This window comes from Daldinia decipiens (assembly GCF_022478715.1).
Source record: "Daldinia decipiens strain CBS 113046 unplaced genomic scaffold F4813scaffold_31, whole genome shotgun sequence".
Taxonomy (NCBI): Eukaryota; Fungi; Ascomycota; class Sordariomycetes; order Xylariales; family Hypoxylaceae; genus Daldinia; species Daldinia decipiens.
Window position 1 is genome coordinate 197,625 of NW_026054574.1, and position 16,714 is coordinate 214,338.

General features: G+C 45.7%; 6 protein-coding genes across 6 annotated transcripts; 3 read left to right on the forward strand and 3 right to left on the reverse strand.

The window, feature by feature from the left end:
- Positions 1-770: 770 nt before the first annotated feature.
- On the forward strand, positions 771-2,007 carry F4813DRAFT_398553 (uncharacterized protein; the record flags this gene model as incomplete). The annotated part of the gene is made up of 2 exons (XM_049248063.1): positions 771-1,262; positions 1,326-2,007. The coding sequence occupies 2 exons, from the start codon at positions 771-773 to the stop codon at positions 1,707-1,709; spliced, it is 876 nt and encodes a 291-aa protein (XP_049097171.1). The 3' UTR covers positions 1,710-2,007.
- Positions 2,008-2,487: 480 nt separating this feature from the next.
- Positions 2,488-5,091, reverse strand: F4813DRAFT_391921 (N-terminal acetyltransferase A, auxiliary subunit; the record flags this gene model as incomplete). The annotated part of the gene is made up of 3 exons (XM_049247227.1): positions 2,488-2,933; positions 2,997-4,133; positions 4,191-5,091. 3 exons carry the CDS (start codon positions 5,089-5,091, stop codon positions 2,488-2,490), a joined length of 2,484 nt encoding a protein of 827 aa, XP_049097172.1.
- Positions 5,092-5,651: 560 nt separating this feature from the next.
- F4813DRAFT_368062 (putative caffeine-induced death protein Cid2) lies at positions 5,652-6,676 on the reverse strand. The gene is made up of 2 exons (XM_049244260.1): positions 6,391-6,676; positions 5,652-6,334 (listed from the first exon to the last, which is right to left on the reverse strand). The coding sequence occupies exons 1-2, from the start codon at positions 6,455-6,457 to the stop codon at positions 5,817-5,819; spliced, it is 585 nt and encodes a 194-aa protein (XP_049097173.1). The 5' UTR covers positions 6,458-6,676; the 3' UTR covers positions 5,652-5,816.
- A 218-nt stretch (positions 6,677-6,894) lies between these two features.
- F4813DRAFT_368064 (26S proteasome subunit P45) lies at positions 6,895-9,287 on the forward strand. Its single transcript, XM_049244261.1, has 4 exons — positions 6,895-7,450; positions 7,506-7,921; positions 7,981-8,615; positions 8,675-9,287. Exons 1-4 carry the CDS (start codon positions 7,119-7,121, stop codon positions 8,693-8,695), a joined length of 1,404 nt encoding a protein of 467 aa, XP_049097174.1. The 5' UTR covers positions 6,895-7,118; the 3' UTR covers positions 8,696-9,287.
- A 2,375-nt stretch (positions 9,288-11,662) lies between these two features.
- Positions 11,663-11,962, forward strand: F4813DRAFT_398555 (Cerato-ulmin hydrophobin family; the record flags this gene model as incomplete). The annotated part of the gene is made up of 1 exon (XM_049248064.1): positions 11,663-11,962. The coding sequence occupies one exon, from the start codon at positions 11,663-11,665 to the stop codon at positions 11,960-11,962; it is 300 nt and encodes a 99-aa protein (XP_049097175.1).
- Positions 11,963-15,265: 3,303 nt separating this feature from the next.
- Positions 15,266-16,254, reverse strand: F4813DRAFT_184313 (uncharacterized protein). Its single transcript, XM_049239351.1, has one exon. The coding sequence runs from the start codon at positions 15,968-15,970 to the stop codon at positions 15,428-15,430; it is 543 nt and encodes a 180-aa protein (XP_049097176.1). The 5' UTR covers positions 15,971-16,254; the 3' UTR covers positions 15,266-15,427.
- Between the last annotated feature and the right edge of the window lie 460 nt (positions 16,255-16,714).

Genomic DNA, 16,714 nt, shown 5'->3' on the forward strand with positions numbered 1-16,714 from the left:
CATTAAGTAGATACGCTCAGCAGCCACCGCTAAGTTCTACCGGAATGTCTCATTTTTATTGGACGTAGCTAGCTATGCCGAGAATCTAAACGTACTGGGATATCTTGGTAACTTGAACTGAATAGCTGGAATTCTTTTGTCCGTATCACCTGTATAAAAAAGATCAATAGGACTACCCTGAAAGAATACTCCCCAAATATGAAGATCTAGACATAATAGTCTGCATATTGCTGCAAAGTGATCTTGATTCAACTACATAATCTACAAGAGCCCGGGTCCATTATACTACTATACTGGAAGCAACTAATCAAAGACGCGAATTACCAGACTGGACGATTCTATTTTGGGAATGAATAGTACTCTCTATAACTGATAGTTGATAGTAGCGAGTGTTTATAAGCCAAGCTGCATTAAAGATAACTCGGCTTGGGATTTTCTCCGCCGAGTAGTATTTGTTCAAAGAGTTCTTCGTAAATCCTTTCGTGTCTAAAGATATAGTCTCACTTTATGTCTATGTTCGATGATTCACTACGCTGTATCAGGCATTGATGCAAGTATCAGATCATATACACTGTTCCTTAGTTAACTATTGCCTAGCAACAAGTCGTGGCGCGATCGGTTCATTACTGAGGTATGAACGGCCTCTCTAAGGAACGACATAAAGCAGGCATATAAAACGCAATCCCCCGGCTGCTTTTCTCTTGCTCTAATATTAACCACATCGATATCATACATAGCAGAGCCCCAAACACGATACCATATAATACATCATGGCTTCATTCTGCTTCGGCAAACTGGACTCGGATATACGACATATCATCTGGGAACATGCATTGCTCCAGGCGTCCGCGGAGCGTATAGTGCTAATCGACAACCAGCCCGGCCACAAATTCTTTCCCCAATCCCCTCGAGTCATACCCTTCAGGTCCCTTGTTTCACCTATCATGGCTGTAAATAAGGAGAGTCGGTCCTGTGCCCGAGGCTTCTATGGTTTAGTGTTGCATGTGCTCTTATTGCCAAAACTTCCCAACTGTGCTTCCAACCGTGACGTCAAAGAACAGCAGAGAATTTTATATGACACTGGAGACCCCGATTTTTATTGGTATTCCGATTACATGAAGGGATACGTATACTTAAACCTTCGACATGATATATTCCTCTCTGGTTTCGGACTCACTGCCATAGACATCCCAGACCCTTTAAATCTGGTATGGTACCTATCACCGAGTTCTCCCTATTATATGGGGGCTATTCGAAATCGGGTCAGTCTTCAGGTTAGGCACTCCACAAGCAATATAATATTTGACTACCAGCACATTTAAAAGGCACTATCAATCTGGGCTCTAGCAGCTTGGTCCGATAACCCCTACTGCGACCTCTCCGATTCCCGTCCCCTGTCCAGCGAATCTGGATTATTTAACATGGAACAGAAGGAGCTTTACTGGGATCCACGAGTGTGCCTATGTGCCACGAGGTACTTCTACTGGCCTGACGTGACGTGGAGGGATATAGATAGCCTAATGCAACACCTCTTCAAGCGAGGCCCCGGCGAACCATTAAAACCCGAATACCAACTGCAGGAACTGATATCTATCAAGTTGAGAGAAGGTGTTACCTACAAGAACAAGTTCAGATGGCTAGGCATGAGTGAATATCTGATCGACCCCTCTCAAGAAAAAGAAGAGCAACATCCCCCTTGTCGCGACTAGAACTCCATCAACAGTAGTGATGCCTGGAAAAATGGATTTGTTGGTTAAGGAGATGACGGGTGATAAATCAAGCGAATCTGAGATCGTCATGATTCTATACCATAACCGGCGCGGTAATGATGCCGGGTGGCGAAAGGAGATACTTTCTCTTAGATAGCAGGCGGTGCTACGCACTCTTTACACCTATTCCCTTGTATAGGAAGTAATAATACGCACCATAGGCATTGTACACATCAATAAACATGATGCTATTTCCCAGGGAAATAGCATCAAGAAGTCGTGATAATCCGAGATGATTGATAGGGAGTTAATCTCGGATACGTTTGGCTCTCAAGGGTAAGCAGAGCGGTTGGGTATAGAGCCCATCCGTTCTCCCGCCACGTCTATTGCTCCGGACCGCCCGAATAACTTACGTGACTAGAACAGAAAACGAGAAAATAAGACAAGGAGTCTCGCCACATACTGATTTCTTTTCGGTTTGTAGTTCTTCAGGAACGTCCCTATGCTACTCGCGTGTAGCAAGATCACAGAACACTATCTACTGCTTTTCTTTCCGTTCCCAGAGATCTTATGCCTTCATTGTCAATCAATCCCTAAGAAAAAGCTCCGGTCCATAAACAATGCAGTTTTATGCAGCCTTACTCATGTTTCCCTGCCCTGTCGAGAATGAGATGCGATGAATTACTACCTCTAAGACTTTCTGCCCTAACGTTTCAGTACTAGACGGCAAGGGATATTGTGACTAGATGTAGTTCGGTAGATCCTTTCAGAAATACTATCACGCAAATACGGTCACTTCCGGCCACTTATCACGAGCGGCTGCCTTGAAAGAATCTGCTTCGCCACTGCGCCACTGCTTCAAGATGGCCAGAACTTCTTCCGCGTGCTCGTGATGGACATCTTTCAGGTTGAGTACTCCTGCGAGATCTTGCTCGACTTTCTTTTTGTCTTCCCCTATGAGTCTCTCTGCCTTGACAGCGGAGATGACGTGAGGTGGGCTATCCTTATGCTTCTCTTGGAAGCTGGCGTTGTATTTCTTCAGATCTGCTGTAGCGTCTGCGAGAGTGAATCCAGACTTCAACACTTCAGCTACTTTAGGGGGTAGTGATTCGAGCTTTGAATTTAGAGCTTGTCGGAATCTCACAACTTGCTCGTGAACTGTGGGGTGGTCCGCATCGAGGGCCAACGCAGCATTTAGGCATCGAAGGGCAAGGAGATATTTTTCTAGGAGATATTAGCATGTGGAACGTGTAAAAAATGTAGGGGAAAATGCATGTATAGGATTACCTCTCCTTACGAAGACTTCAAAGCCGGCGATTTGCCCATCGATGTACTTCGGACTGAATTGAAGTATAGGCGCGAGGAACTTCGTAGCCTCGGACAATGGTTCGGTAGTAGCTGCGAGTTTAAAACCGTTAGGGTCGTCGTCCTTTTTAACGGGCTCTGCTGCCGCCCCCTTTGACTTGTTGGGATCTTGCTTGGCGACTCGCTCAGCTGCTTCTCGTTCGGCCTTTTGTGCCTCCTTCTTAGCTTTCTTGGCTGCCTTTTTCCTCTCGGCAGCTTCGTCTCCGTTGGCACCGTCGGACCCGTTCACGCCATTCGTTGCCTGGCTACGGTCGTAAATACTTACGTAGATAGCTATAGCTCCGAGGGCGGCGCGGGTGTAGAATGGATGCTCGCGAAGATGGTCCTCCCACCTGATCATGTCTACATATGCGCGAATCTGCCCCTTCCTCAACGAAAAGCTATGGAAATCAAACTGATCTTCTTGCCACACATCAAATATGTTATAGACGGAGTGGAATCTCTTCAGTGCCAATCCTATGTTCCCATTGCGTACCCACGCCTCTCCATCTTCTGTCAGGTACCACACGCTTTGCATATCCAACAGATCGTGTAGAGGACCGCCTGGCGAATCGTTCCTCGTGAAGAGTCCCATCGTCTTGAGAGCAGTTTCGTTCTCATCGTTCCGCAGTTGGTATTTCGCCGCCTTGGTGTTTATGTAACGGTCTTTCAGGTCAAGTTTGCGAGCTTCATCCATGGTCTCGGAAGCCTTTCGAGTATTTCCGTAGTGCTTCCATATCCTGGCCTTTGTCATATGGAACTCGACGTTCTTGGGTAATAACTCGATTCCCTTATTGACGTACTCAGTTGCCTTTTCGAGATCGCGGCTTAGATGGTAGTTGTAGTGTTGGGCAAGGTAATATAATGCAGCCGGTTCTCCATTAAGCGAGTCGCCATCCGCTGGTGCACTTCCGTCTGAAGATGCTCGTTTTGAGTCGAGATATTCATGCGCTAGTGACCCAAGCGTATCTCTCTTGGACTGGTCGGCATAGAGGTGCTTGAGGTTTGCAAACGTTGAAGGAACTCCCTTATCTAACATCAGAGATAAATATCCGCGGGCCGCCTCCCGGAAGTCGTCGCCTAAACTTGTTATGAGCTTTTGGTCTACTAAAGATTCATATAATTGACGTGACTAACCGACGAGGAAGTTCAGGGGTAACCGCTTGGCAGCGCCGCAACGCGGATTTTTTTCGGCATATTCATCGTAAATCGCCTTTTGGGCAGCAGCATCGGCACCAATACCTAAGACCTCCACAAGCTTGGAATAGTATTCGGGATGCTCCGGGTTGCGATCGAGTAGGGCGCGGTAGGCATCGGCTGCCTCCTCCTTCTTGCCAAGTTTTGCCAGATATTCTGCACGAAGCTCTAATATCGCCAGGCGATCGAGGTTGCTCTTCGAAATGGACTCTAGGTGGTCTAAAGCTTTCTGATAGTCTTGCATCTCGCCTATGATAGAATTCTTATACATGACAGCCTCTGAATTTTCGTAATCCGTCTTAGACGGCTGGACTTTCAAAGAATCCTCGTAGGTCGTCAGTACCTTTTCGGCTTGAGAAAGATTACCAGCTAGGTGATGGGCAACTGCAAGCGCCGTCCAGTTCTGTCTTAGTTGAGGCCTAGCCTGGAGCATGGCAGTTCTACTTTGAATGTATCCTTGATAGTCGCGCATTTGAATCTGAAGGAAGGCGAGATCTCTCTGGATTTGGTGGGACTCGGGTTCTAACTTCAAAGCAAACTTATAGGCCTTGATAGCCTCCTCAAAGTTCTTCTGGTGGCGGTACAATAGCCCGTAAACGTGCCAACATATGTGCGACTTCATATCGGCCGTGAGAGCTTCCTTTCCTAATGCAAATGCCTCTTCGGTTTTCCCCTGCTGATTGATGATCAAAGCCTTCATTGCCATCGTGTCTCCGTGTTTAGGGTTCTTCTTGAGAATCTGCTCGGCAGCCTTTAACCCCCTCTTGTACTGCTTGTCCTCATAATTGCGAATGACTTGCCGAAAGAGAGAGTTCTCTTTCGAGCTAAGAGGTTGAGGCATGGTCGGTGTTAATACGAAGCTCCCCCGCCGTCAAACCCTCTGTTGAAAGAGATGAGCTTTCTCAGGAGTGTCGTTCAAGAGCCAGGCCCGGGAGTGTAAGGTGCCCTCCCGCTTAGCTGTCCAATGTAACTCGTGCGTAACGAGCTGATTCGCCGAATGCAGCTGGTGCAATAAATAATACCTCGTCGCTACTCCAGGCAGAGAACAAGTATTCGTGAATAAATGCTTATTTTCCTAACCTATGACGTTAAATACCAGTCGTAGGGACAAACTCGGGCGTGGGATTGTGTAATGTCGCCGATTTGTAAATGGGGGAATATTGAAGCTTAGAGCTCTGCGACTAGTAGCGGCAAGCACCACGCAGAAGTGGGATGTTTTACATAATCGTCCAGGCACTATTAAGAAAATTTAGAGCTATTATTTTACCGGCAATCACCCGAGTTAGATATTTAGTATTTAGTTATTTAGTTAAGCAGTTATATGTTCTTATAGGACATTTTAGGTACATGGTGCAGGTACATATTAATGTACCTAGGTACTTACAAAGTTCCAGCTCTAAGCTGTGGTCTTAAGAACACCTATTGAATACCTATGTTAGGTAGATTTTAACAAACTTGCCTAGGTATGCAGCAAGTCTACTATTACATTCAGTGGTGAGATTTATACAAAGACCTACCTACGTAGGCATATGCAACGTTATATAGCTATTTAATCTAGTCAATTAACTATAGGCTGCGGCGCTCTCTTCCTGTTCTCCAGCTGTTCAGAGCCTGTTCCGCGTCCTGGAAGCTATCACCGCAGCGCTCCCGCACCAAACCCCACGTTCGAGAACGGACGATATTTTCGACGCTTCTCTCTTGTCTCAGCAGGTTGGCTAGCATTTCCGTGCGAGGCTCTCGGGGGAAATACCGTCCGGAATATGGATCTAATCTCTCATCAACCACCCGTTCATGATTCCTCTCGGTCTCGGCTTCCCGTAGAGCTACTTCGGGATCATCTGGATCTGGACTGGTAGCAACGTAGGCGCAGTAAGTTAAAACATCAGACCTTGCTTGCCAGGAGGGGAATAAGACCTTGTCCTTGAACGCCTGACACGCCCGTGGATCGATAGGTCGACTAGAAGCTCGAGGTACCCGGACAGAGGTCGAAGAGGGGTCAAACCCCAACTGAGAAGGCGTTACGAGAGCATTGAGATTTTGGGTTATCGAGTCGTCTATCGCACTACGAGATATTCGGAGAAAGTCTTAGGAGAGGTAAGCGCTTGCGCTCAAAAGATATCTATCAACAGGAAGGGCGTACCTCTAAGGGCTACGGACGAGAAGCAGAATTGAGGCGTTAAATTAGGATGGTCAGAAGGCGCGGTCATGATATTGCGAGAAGTAGGATTTGAAGAATCGCTGGTCGCATCGGCGGCATCCGTCGTTGGGGCCGGTCTTCGAGACCAAAGTATTCCAGCCACGGTGAATTATTAGTTTTCAATCAACTTAATAGATGTAACTTAAAATGCCTTCTCTAAACTTTCTTCTCTTTTGACAATAGGCAAGAGTAACAGTAAGAACTATGAGGAAACTCGGCTTAGCTGTAGTTCGAAAATGATGACGGAACTCATAAATGATAACGGGCCAATAGCATAATATCCCGAGATACCCGAGATAGTAATATGCAATTATGGAAGTGTGCTAATAGATAAGAGATAAGACTTCGATCAATTCATCAGGTTGATTACGCGACACGCCTGCCTGGGGAAGCTATTGAAAGTTTCCACAAGTACCTTCCCGCAGTTGCTAGCCTTGTTAGGTACTTCGGAGTTGTAGCCAAAGCTTAACTGACTTGACCTCACTAGAGCTCCATTCATCACTTCAACACTTCAACACACATCAGCATTTCAAATCAAAACATCCCTCATATCCCCGTAACATCCACACAGCACGAACGCTGGTAAGGTTACGCATAGAAAACGGACTTCTTTTTCTACTTGGATTTATTTTTCTCCCCAAATTCCATTAACCTAACTATCTTAATCCGCCATGTCTAGCGCCCCAGATATGGAGGGCGTCGAGCGCCGAGGATCTGACGATGGCAAGGACAAGAAGGACGAAGGACGAGGTGACGGATCAAAAGAAGGAGGCAACAAAGTTAATCGCGATGGTGACTCCGAAATGAAAGATGCCGAGCCCGAAGAAGAGGAGATTCTAGACGAGGAAATCCTAAGTCTCGGTACGGAAGATCTCAAGACTCGGAAACGCCTATTAGAGAACGATGCTAGAATCATGAAGAGCGAATTCCAACGGTTATCGCACGAGAAAGCAACCATGGGCGAAAGGATCAAGGAGAACAACGAGAAGATCGCAAATAACCGGTTCGTCTACCCTGCGCATCTGCGCATTTATATATCTCTCTTACTAACTTGATAGGCAATTACCTTACCTCGTTGGCAATGTTGTTGAGCTTCTCGACCTCGATCCTACCGCCGAATCTTCCGAAGAGGGTGCCAATATCGATCTCGATGCCACAAGGGTAGGCAAGTCGGCCGTTATTAAAACTTCTACCAGACAGACTATCTTCTTACCCTTGATCGGTCTCGTCGATCCAGAGACCCTCAAGCCCGGCGACCTCATCGGTGTTAATAAAGATTCCTACCTAATCCTGGATACGTTACCTGCCGAGTATGATAGCCGTGTCAAGGCCATGGAGGTTGACGAGAAACCTACCGAAAAGTACAGCGACGTTGGTGGTTTGGATAAGCAAATAGAAGAACTCGTCGAGGCCATCGTCTGGCCGATGAAGGAGGCCGAGCGGTTCAAGAAAATCGGCATCAAGGCACCCAAAGGTTTGTTGTATAGTATTCTAAGCCTTGCGTACCTTGTTTCTCACAATATTATATAATAGGTGCCCTCATGTATGGACCTCCGGGAACCGGCAAGACCCTTTTAGCTCGGGCCTGCGCCGCCCAAACGGACGCCACATTCCTCAAATTAGCTGGTCCACAGCTAGTTCAGATGTTCATAGGAGATGGTGCCAAGCTAGTTCGAGATTGCTTCGCGTTGGCCAAGGAGAAGGCTCCCGCTATCATATTCATCGACGAGCTTGATGCCGTCGGTACGAAACGTTTTGATAGTGAGAAGAGCGGTGACCGAGAAGTTCAACGAACTATGCTCGAGTTGCTAAACCAGCTAGACGGTTTCGCATCAGATGACCGGATCAAGGTTTTGGCCGCCACCAATCGTGTTGATGTCCTCGACCCCGCTCTACTACGATCTGGGCGTCTAGATCGCAAGATAGAATTCCCTCTACCCAACGAAGAAGCTAGGGCACAGATCCTCAAGATTCACTCGCGCAAGATGAAGGTCGATACTAGCATCAACTGGAACGAACTGGCCCGAAGTACAGACGAATTTGGTGGCGCTATGCTGAAGGCGGTCTGTGTCGAGGCTGGTATGATCGCCCTACGGATGGGTAAAAACAAGATCAGCCACGAGCACTACGTGGATGCCATTGCTGAGGTGCAAGCCAAGAAGAAGGAGGTAAGTTCAAATGCTGTCTGCCTTGTGTTATTGTGGTTATGTGCTAACATTTTCTATAGACGGTCAATTTCTACGCATAGTTTTCTTCGATTGGAGCGAATGGTAGTCATAGAAGAAGCCTGTAATATAATCTCGGTACATCGCGAATCAAGAGCGGTTTGCCGGTACCATGTCCTTTTTGACCGCTATTTCTCAGTCTGGCCTTCTCGGCGTAGTGAACTCTCATGATACGTCCATTTCTCTTCCCTACCGTGTGGTCTGATTCCTAGGGCGCGTGTTGTTATGCTTGTAGGATGGTTAAGGTCAGTCTTTTGAATACTACACGGGTAAGTTAGAAGCCTACCTAAGGCAGGCTTCATACTGGTAGTTTAGTTGTCAGAATACTGCTAATTCGATAGCTAGCTTGGCTTATGTTCATCGCGTTCTACGGCTTCTCTTCTCGCCTAGCGTATGTAGAATCATAGCCCAAAATCTAAAAGGAGCTCTTCATAGTGCAAACGTAGAATATAACATGAAGTTTTTAGTTTAAACGAGTAAAACCATTCACCCGTCAAGTCCAGATTTCCTAGTTAAGTCATATTCTCCTTAAAAAGGGTATGCGAAAAATGATGCGATACTGTTGCAATCCTTACGATCGATGGCAACATTAGTATTATTACAGTTGTCAAATACTCCTCTCCTTTGAATAAAATCATTGACAACCTATGATTTCGTATAATGCCTTAAATAAAGTCTTCACGCCAAGACTCGACGTGTGATAGCTAAAGTCAATTACATCATTTGTTTGGCATCTGAAACGTTGGAAACAGGAAGCCCAACGCAATATTATAAGTTAAGGCAGGCCAAGATGTTCCATCCTCCGTTCCTAGTTCCTTGGACTGGTTCGTTTAGTGGCCAAATTGGGTTGTGTTGATCCCCTGTAGTATCTTATTCAATCGAAAACCTATTGATATGAAAGAGACATGGTTGAAAATGGTGGCTAAACATGGAATGACAACTCAATTCGACGGTGCGAGATGAAGTCACAAAACTAGCTGACCTCGGAAATATCTCCAATTCGGCACTCTACTGACGAGCACTGTATTACTGTTTACTATAACAAGCTATGATGTCTTGTTTCGTCAAATCTCACGTCGATTAATCCAGGTAATCAAGTTAAACATATGGAGACGGCTATATTGATCTTATTAAGGCGACAACGCAAATACGCTTAGAAGCTAGAATCAACTTATCGGCTAGTTAATTGGTAGTTAGTTAGGTATGTATATCTTCTTTCGAATACCAACTTTAGGTGTCTGGAACAGTTAAGAAATTAGTTCAGGGGCTTCTCAACTAAAACGACGACAAGAATGACGATTTCTACGAAGATATTCTTGAATTTGAATGTAACCCTATCAACTCAGCTAGCCCTAAATATCGATCTAAGGAATTGCCGAGTAGAATCGGTAGATGACGGAGTTGCCAAGACGGCTACCAGCCGCGCTTCGACGGTCGTCCAAGTCAGGTAAACACGTCGTTTGTATTACCCATCAAGCTACATATTGTAAGAAGGAAACAGAGATTATACAATAAAATCGGTATGTATTCACAATACCTGCTATGTCAGGTATCTATGTAAACAAGTTACAATTGAGTCTCTTAGTAACTATTGCCACCGTTAGTCTAGTTGGGTAGTGCATTGACGCACTCGTCCTAGGTTCAATTACTCGATATAGAAATGCCGTTGTCGATCCCTTTTACATCTTCCTTGATTTTTCGAGCTTGTCGTTCCCGTTCCTGGACCATGTACGCGGCCACGCTTCGTCTTTCCATTCGATCTTGATCCCTCTACCCCTGAAATCTCTAGCTAAGCTCCAGCTTCGAATTATGTTTAATTATGCTTCATGCGAATAGCTTAGGAGGGCCAGCTTCGGAGTATTTTGTTCGTCGGTTCAAGCTAATGACTGATACTGCAGTGGTTGCGGCTCTACAGGTCAAACTTGGTAATGATGAATGACTTTATTCGTCGACTTATGCTACGAATAGTAGTTCAACGCTTAGCTGAAGGCGATATTCAAGGTCTCTTCGCCTTGTTACTATTTTTCAACACGAGGTTTCCAGCAGTGACGATCTCCCCCGGATCTCCTGAATGGTGGCGGCAGCTCTCGAGGCTACATATCATGCACGTTGATGCAAGACCGTTAGATCTGTTTTCTAGAACTGTGGCGTTCTGTCATGATGTGTGCCACACGATACCACATCTCTCAAGGTTGGTAATTAGCGCTCAACACCTTGCCTTCAACCTCCTTGCAGCCGAGAGCCGTCTTATAAGTTCCCCTGTCCTTAGCCGCTACCAGTACCCCGTTGCTATGTATTCTCTCCGAAGAGCCCCCTGCAAATTACATGATAGGGCTGCTATAATCCATATTTTCCACGAAGTTTACTACATACCTATGTAGTTAGAGAGTAAGTTGTGGTAAAAATGCATTGCCATGATAATAACTTGGGTACCAAAGAGTTGGTATCGGGCATGGCTTCCATATATGGAACTGAGATTCGTTCTCATTCGTTAGTCAGTTGGGCTTGAAGCCTTTGTTTGATGTCACACCACTACACAATCACAATCATCCTATTTATGTCAGGATGATGATCACTAAGATATCAACTCGTTTCGTAATATGAGGCTATATCAGCCCATTTTAAGATCCACAAGCTTGCCAAATCTCTTTTGTATGCCGTAAATCCCAGAACCTGGTAGAGCCTAAGCTCTAGCAGGGCCATCTCGAAACAAGACCGAGATATGGGGCCGAGTATCTTCGTCATCGCATCTCTCGATGGCCACTGACGAAGGCCTAGGAGAACAGACAGCTCGGAGTCCAGAGAGGATAGGGGGTATGAAACGGACATCTATAAAAACTCGCGTCTCCTCGATAGTTTAGGAAATTCTTCAGATTATCACACAAAAACATTCACAAACCAACAACAACCAAGCCTCTTCCCAAAGACATATCACTCGCTATATTCTCTCGTTCAAAATTTACGACTCCAAAACAATCTACTTAGCCAAAATGCAGTTCTTCACCGCAGCTATCGCCACCATCTTCGCCGGCGTCGCCCTCGCCGCGCCTGCCGTCGAGCAGCGCCAGGTCTACATCCCCTGCACCGGCCTCTACGGCACCTCGCAGTGCTGCGCGACTGACGTCCTAGGCGTCGCCGACCTCGACTGCGCCAACCCATCTACCGTCCCCACCGACGCCAGCAACTTCAGCGCGGTCTGCGCAGCTGGTGGCCAGCGTGCCCGCTGCTGCGTCCTGCCTATCCTCGGACAGGATGTTCTCTGCCAGACCCCGGCTGGCGTTACCGTGTAAGCGAAAAACACAACCCGTACTCGTACTCGCCGTCTGTACCATATGACGTTCGGATTTACACCGGTTGGGCCGGACTATTAGGTCTAAGGGAAAGGTGTAATGTATAAATGTGTATCTGTATTATATTATATGATGGATACAGGAGTTTTGAGATAGAAACGAACGAAAATGTCTAGACATACACACAAGGGTTATAATATTAAGAAGTGATCCTCATTATTTACCAGTACTAAATATCAGTGACTCAAATAGCTTGATCTGCCTAAGCTTTAAAATTTACACGGTTTTTGCACTTTCCAGGAGGTTGATGACATTTTCTTGGATGTTCCATCATCTCTCTTCTATAGGCTCCTTGTTCGTTGTTCATTCTAGATTCTAAATGCTCAACATCTACCCTGATATTAACCTCGTGATCATCATATTCCCGGCAACATGGAGGAATCCACCAAATATCTCGATCTAGCTCTTGTTCTTCCAGTATCGTGCTCATGCTCGTACTGTCCCACCCTGCGGTCATCTGCATCCGTGGCTGAGTTTTCAGCTGTCGTCTAAGTAGAGGTAACACGTATTTTCGAATTAAGGGAAACAGAAGTGGGAGATTTGCCGTCACTATTGCCACAAAACATACCCGATATTCCCATTGACCTCCTTCTCTTATGTGTTCGTTCGCGCCCTTGATTGTTTGATATCCGCATAATATGGAAATTACAATAACGATGCCGTTCGCAGAGAATAGCAGGATAAGGCCCACCTTCTTCCATGTCTTGATATTAGCCATCCACAAGACTGGCAGTGGAACTATGAAAACGTAGATACTAGTAATTATGTTGACACAAAGAGAGCTAATTAAGCTAGTCAGCGAAGTAGACGGATAGCATGCCCCTGTACGCTGTTAGTCTCGAGTGAGACGGGTAAAAGTAATCTAAGAAAGAATGTACCTCCTGGGTTGGGATATATCTGCCAGTACCTATAAATCGGCCTACAGGAAAGTAATGTGATAAGAAGGTTGAACAACCAAGTCACGCCGAGAAAGGCAACCCCAACCCATATCCGTTTTTGGTACAATCCAAGGCGCTCCTGAGAATGTTGTTAGACTTATATTTAAATAAGGACAATCCAAAGACGCCGGGGAGATTCCTTACAGTAAGACGTAGATAGAATGCCAGCATCGACACTTTCGTCAGCCAGAGGACGGTCATGTACAAGATTCTATCGACAAGGCTAAGCTTAAACCCAAGGACCCTAGTTTAAATTAGTACATTCTATAATGAATTAGGAACCCCCATAGGATACGTAGAATTTAGATAGATTAGGTACCTACCTGTGTGAATATTCATCGCTTTCGGGATCCAGCGATATGCGCTCTTCATCCGTCATATAGCTATTAGCCAAATCATGGCATTGAACTACTGAAAAGTACATAGTAGATATTGCAGCCGAATATGTAAACTTGTTCAAGTATTAGTGACGCACCATGCCTCAACCACATTCTGGATGATTATCCTTACCGCTACCAAAATCATAATATGGTCATGAACTGCAAGGTTTTTCCATCCGACAGCCTCTATCCGCACGAAAAACCGGAGAGCAATGGAAATCAAGCTGATGCTTAGAAGGATAAGACCTTCGATCTCTGGCGATTTGACAGTCATAGGGGAGTAGTTCGTGTAACCAAGAAGGTATCAAATTGGGGACTGTATATGGTAAGGATGGCGGAAAGTCATCATAATAACTGACAAATTCAGATAACGACGAAATGGGTACATTATATCCAGGTAGACATAACACATTGATAATACGTCGACATGATCTATACTACTATGTCAGAGCAAGAGATGCGGTGATATTAGGATCTATATGAGATCATCCAAGCCTTGACTCCCGTAAGGTATCTGTCAAAGACCCAAGCCTCGACCATCTACGTATGTCAGGCCGGAGATTAAGCCGTAAGCCGGAAACCAATAGTTCCAGAAGAAATTGAACATAAGCCTATTTAACAGCCTAACGATAGTTCCCGGCAACATAGAGCATTAAACCCGGTAACTAAAAGGAAAAGGGGAGAGACATTACTGATTCATGGGCTGAGTTGCCGAATTGAAGAATAGAAGAATAGCGTAGTATATACCGCTGCTACTATCTCATAACTATTAGTTGAAACGTAGGTAGGCACCTACACCCCCATATGATAATGTTTACCAACCGGCGCTTTCCGCGATGACACTGCCAAGGAGTCGAGTACAAGTCATGGCTCTATTAGACGCCCAATGACCACAGTAGAGCTGATGGCTTATCAATCTTTCAGCTAACTATCTGGCATCTGCTTGTTCTATAGAGAAAGAAAAGGAGGGGACACAACCCGAATGCCGTCTTGGAAAAAGTTCTCAAAGGTAGAACGTGAACGTGGTGATCAATAGGGGAGACACTTCCGGAACGTATGCTCCTGGTTAATGATATCTGCTACTTGTATATGTATCCGCTTAATTATCTTGGGTACCTGAAGGTTACTGACAGGCGGGACCTTCTATCTCGATAACCTAACCCTTTTAATTTAGAGGTAGATCACATTACCGGGACCCACGATTCTAGCTAGTCATATAAAAGTTTATTATCTCTCTAGTATTAGACGTGCGGACGCGGACGCGGACTTTTGGAGAGGTAGGTCCATATTCCAAAAGGAATGTGCAATGAGGAACCATACAGCTACACCAGCTTTAGGGACCAGGGCTCAGTCGTCGACATCGATCCCGATATAAATTCCGTCATGATGAAGTTGTTACGAGGTGGAACTGAACAGTAGGGAAGCAACTTTGTTGTTCCACAAGGAATTCTAATCTAGTCTATGTCTATACATACCTCTGAACATGTTCTTTGTTCTACATGTCCCGTTTAGAATCATGGCAGAAGCAGCCTCTACTTCTAAACTTTCCGTCCACTTTTCATGTTTGATTTGCATTAATAGAGACTAAACCAAGATAGGCACGTTGTAATTCGGGATCATATAGGACGGGCTACTGGCATGACATTAATGTAACTATTACCATGTGCCAAGTAATCCTATATACAGGCCCAGCCACTACACTAGTCAACCGCCTGAATGCATCAGCCGCGAGTAATGTTAGTCGAAATCAAATTATATTTTGAGATACAAAGGTGGCGTCAGGATTCTAGATAAGATATCTAGAACGAAGGACATGTTCAGTATGTATAGACTTAGACTCTCGTAGATAAACTAGAGTTCTTTGCGCAACAACGAAGTTGCTTCCCTACTGTTTAGTTCCTCCTCGTGACAGGTGGTAAGTTAACGATTTCATATTGAAAATACGCCTAGGGATTATAGCAAAGTTGCCCCTATTCTATTTTGCCGTCCCAAGACCTCATATACACTCATTAAGTAGTGAGCCACGAACAAAAGCTCGCCCACTCACAGAGGATGCTTAGTTATATCACCTGTTCCCCTGCTCTGAACTAGACCATAACCACAGCAGCTAACCCAACGGCAAAAGCCACCGCGGGTGCCGCTGTGATCCTCGGTCCTGCCCCGGCGGATCCGGACGAGCCTCCCGGGCCTCCTGAACCCCCTGAACTGCCACCGGACATCGATGAGCTATCGCTGTTGGATGTAGAGCTGGGGTTAGAGCTGCTGCCAGAGGAATCGCTAGACGTAATGATGCCCATGCCAGTCGAAGAAGAGGCGCCCATGTCTGATGACATGGAGTTTGATGATGACATCATGTCTGATGAAGACATCGAAGACATCGAAGACATTGAGGACATTGAGGACATTGAGGATGATGAAGCCGAGTCGGTTGACGACGAAGCAGAGGAATCGGTAGACGAAGTAGATGAAGAGTCGGTTGATGAGCCACCAGTAGGGTTATCAGTAATGGTAATCGTAGTGTCCTGCCGGATGACGATGTGATTAATGTCAACCACCGGCTCCGCAGCAGCAGCAAGACCCGTCGACGACATGGTCCCGAGGGCCGCGAGGAAGAGCAAGTTTCTGTGCATAATGTATTCTGGTGAAATTCCAAACAAACGGAAAGCCTAGGTAGGTAGGTAGTGTGTCTAACTGTCCTCACGTAGCTTGACGATTTTTAGAATATATTCGATCTCTAGACGACCATTAATTAGGAGTATCTAGGGAGGCGGTATAGGCTCTCGCCCACTTGGTTTTAAGAAACACCTCTCTATGACTCCACGTGTGGCGTTTAGATGACGAAATCATGTCGGCGTGTATATGATGAGAATATGACAGGAGTCTGGAGAGCCGCTTCTAACTATTTAGTGGCCCTCTAGTGCACCTTGTCAATGTCATCACGACTACCGCAAGGCTTGTACTTGTTCGAGGTGTCTGCAGCTACGTTATTTCCGAAATTGGCCACCAGATCATATGATATCGTAGTAGAGATCGTCCACGTGTAAGTCTAAATAAAGACGCGGGGATTAACTTGCACATCGAATTTCGAATTTGTATGATCACTCTGTCCTGTCCATTATATCCGTCTAAATGCATGCTTGAACGCGAATGACTCTTCCAGATAGTCTTCAATAACCGATTATCCCTCATACGTTGCAACATGTCTGGATGTCTTATCAATGCTTTCCAACTGGACGTGAAGATAAATGCTCATATCTACCTAATTTACGAGCATCAAAGTTTCCCTCCATCGGCTCGTCATGTTGATGGACGGATCGAGTCTAATATATGTAGTCCCGCCCTCCGTACCGACAAGGGCGGCAAGGCCAATTATC

Bases quoted from the DNA above. Each gene is read 5' to 3' on its own strand.
- F4813DRAFT_368064 (XM_049244261.1), top strand. From the start codon at position 7,119: ATGTCTAGCGCCCCAGATATGGAGGGCGTCGAGCGCCGAGGATCTGAC. The intron at 7,451-7,505 runs GTTCGTCTACCC...CTAACTTGATAG, and splicing joins GAGAAGATCGCAAATAACCG to GCAATTACCTTACCTCGTTG. The intron at 8,616-8,674 runs GTAAGTTCAAAT...CATTTTCTATAG, and splicing joins TGCAAGCCAAGAAGAAGGAG to ACGGTCAATTTCTACGCATA.
- F4813DRAFT_184313 (XM_049239351.1), bottom strand. From the start codon at position 15,970: ATGCACAGAAACTTGCTCTTCCTCGCGGCCCTCGGGACCATGTCGTCG.
- F4813DRAFT_368062 (XM_049244260.1), bottom strand. From the start codon at position 6,457: ATGACCGCGCCTTCTGACCATCCTAATTTAACGCCTCAATTCTGCTTC. The intron at 6,335-6,390 runs GTACGCCCTTCC...ACCTCTCCTAAG, and splicing joins CTCGTCCGTAGCCCTTAGAG to ACTTTCTCCGAATATCTCGT.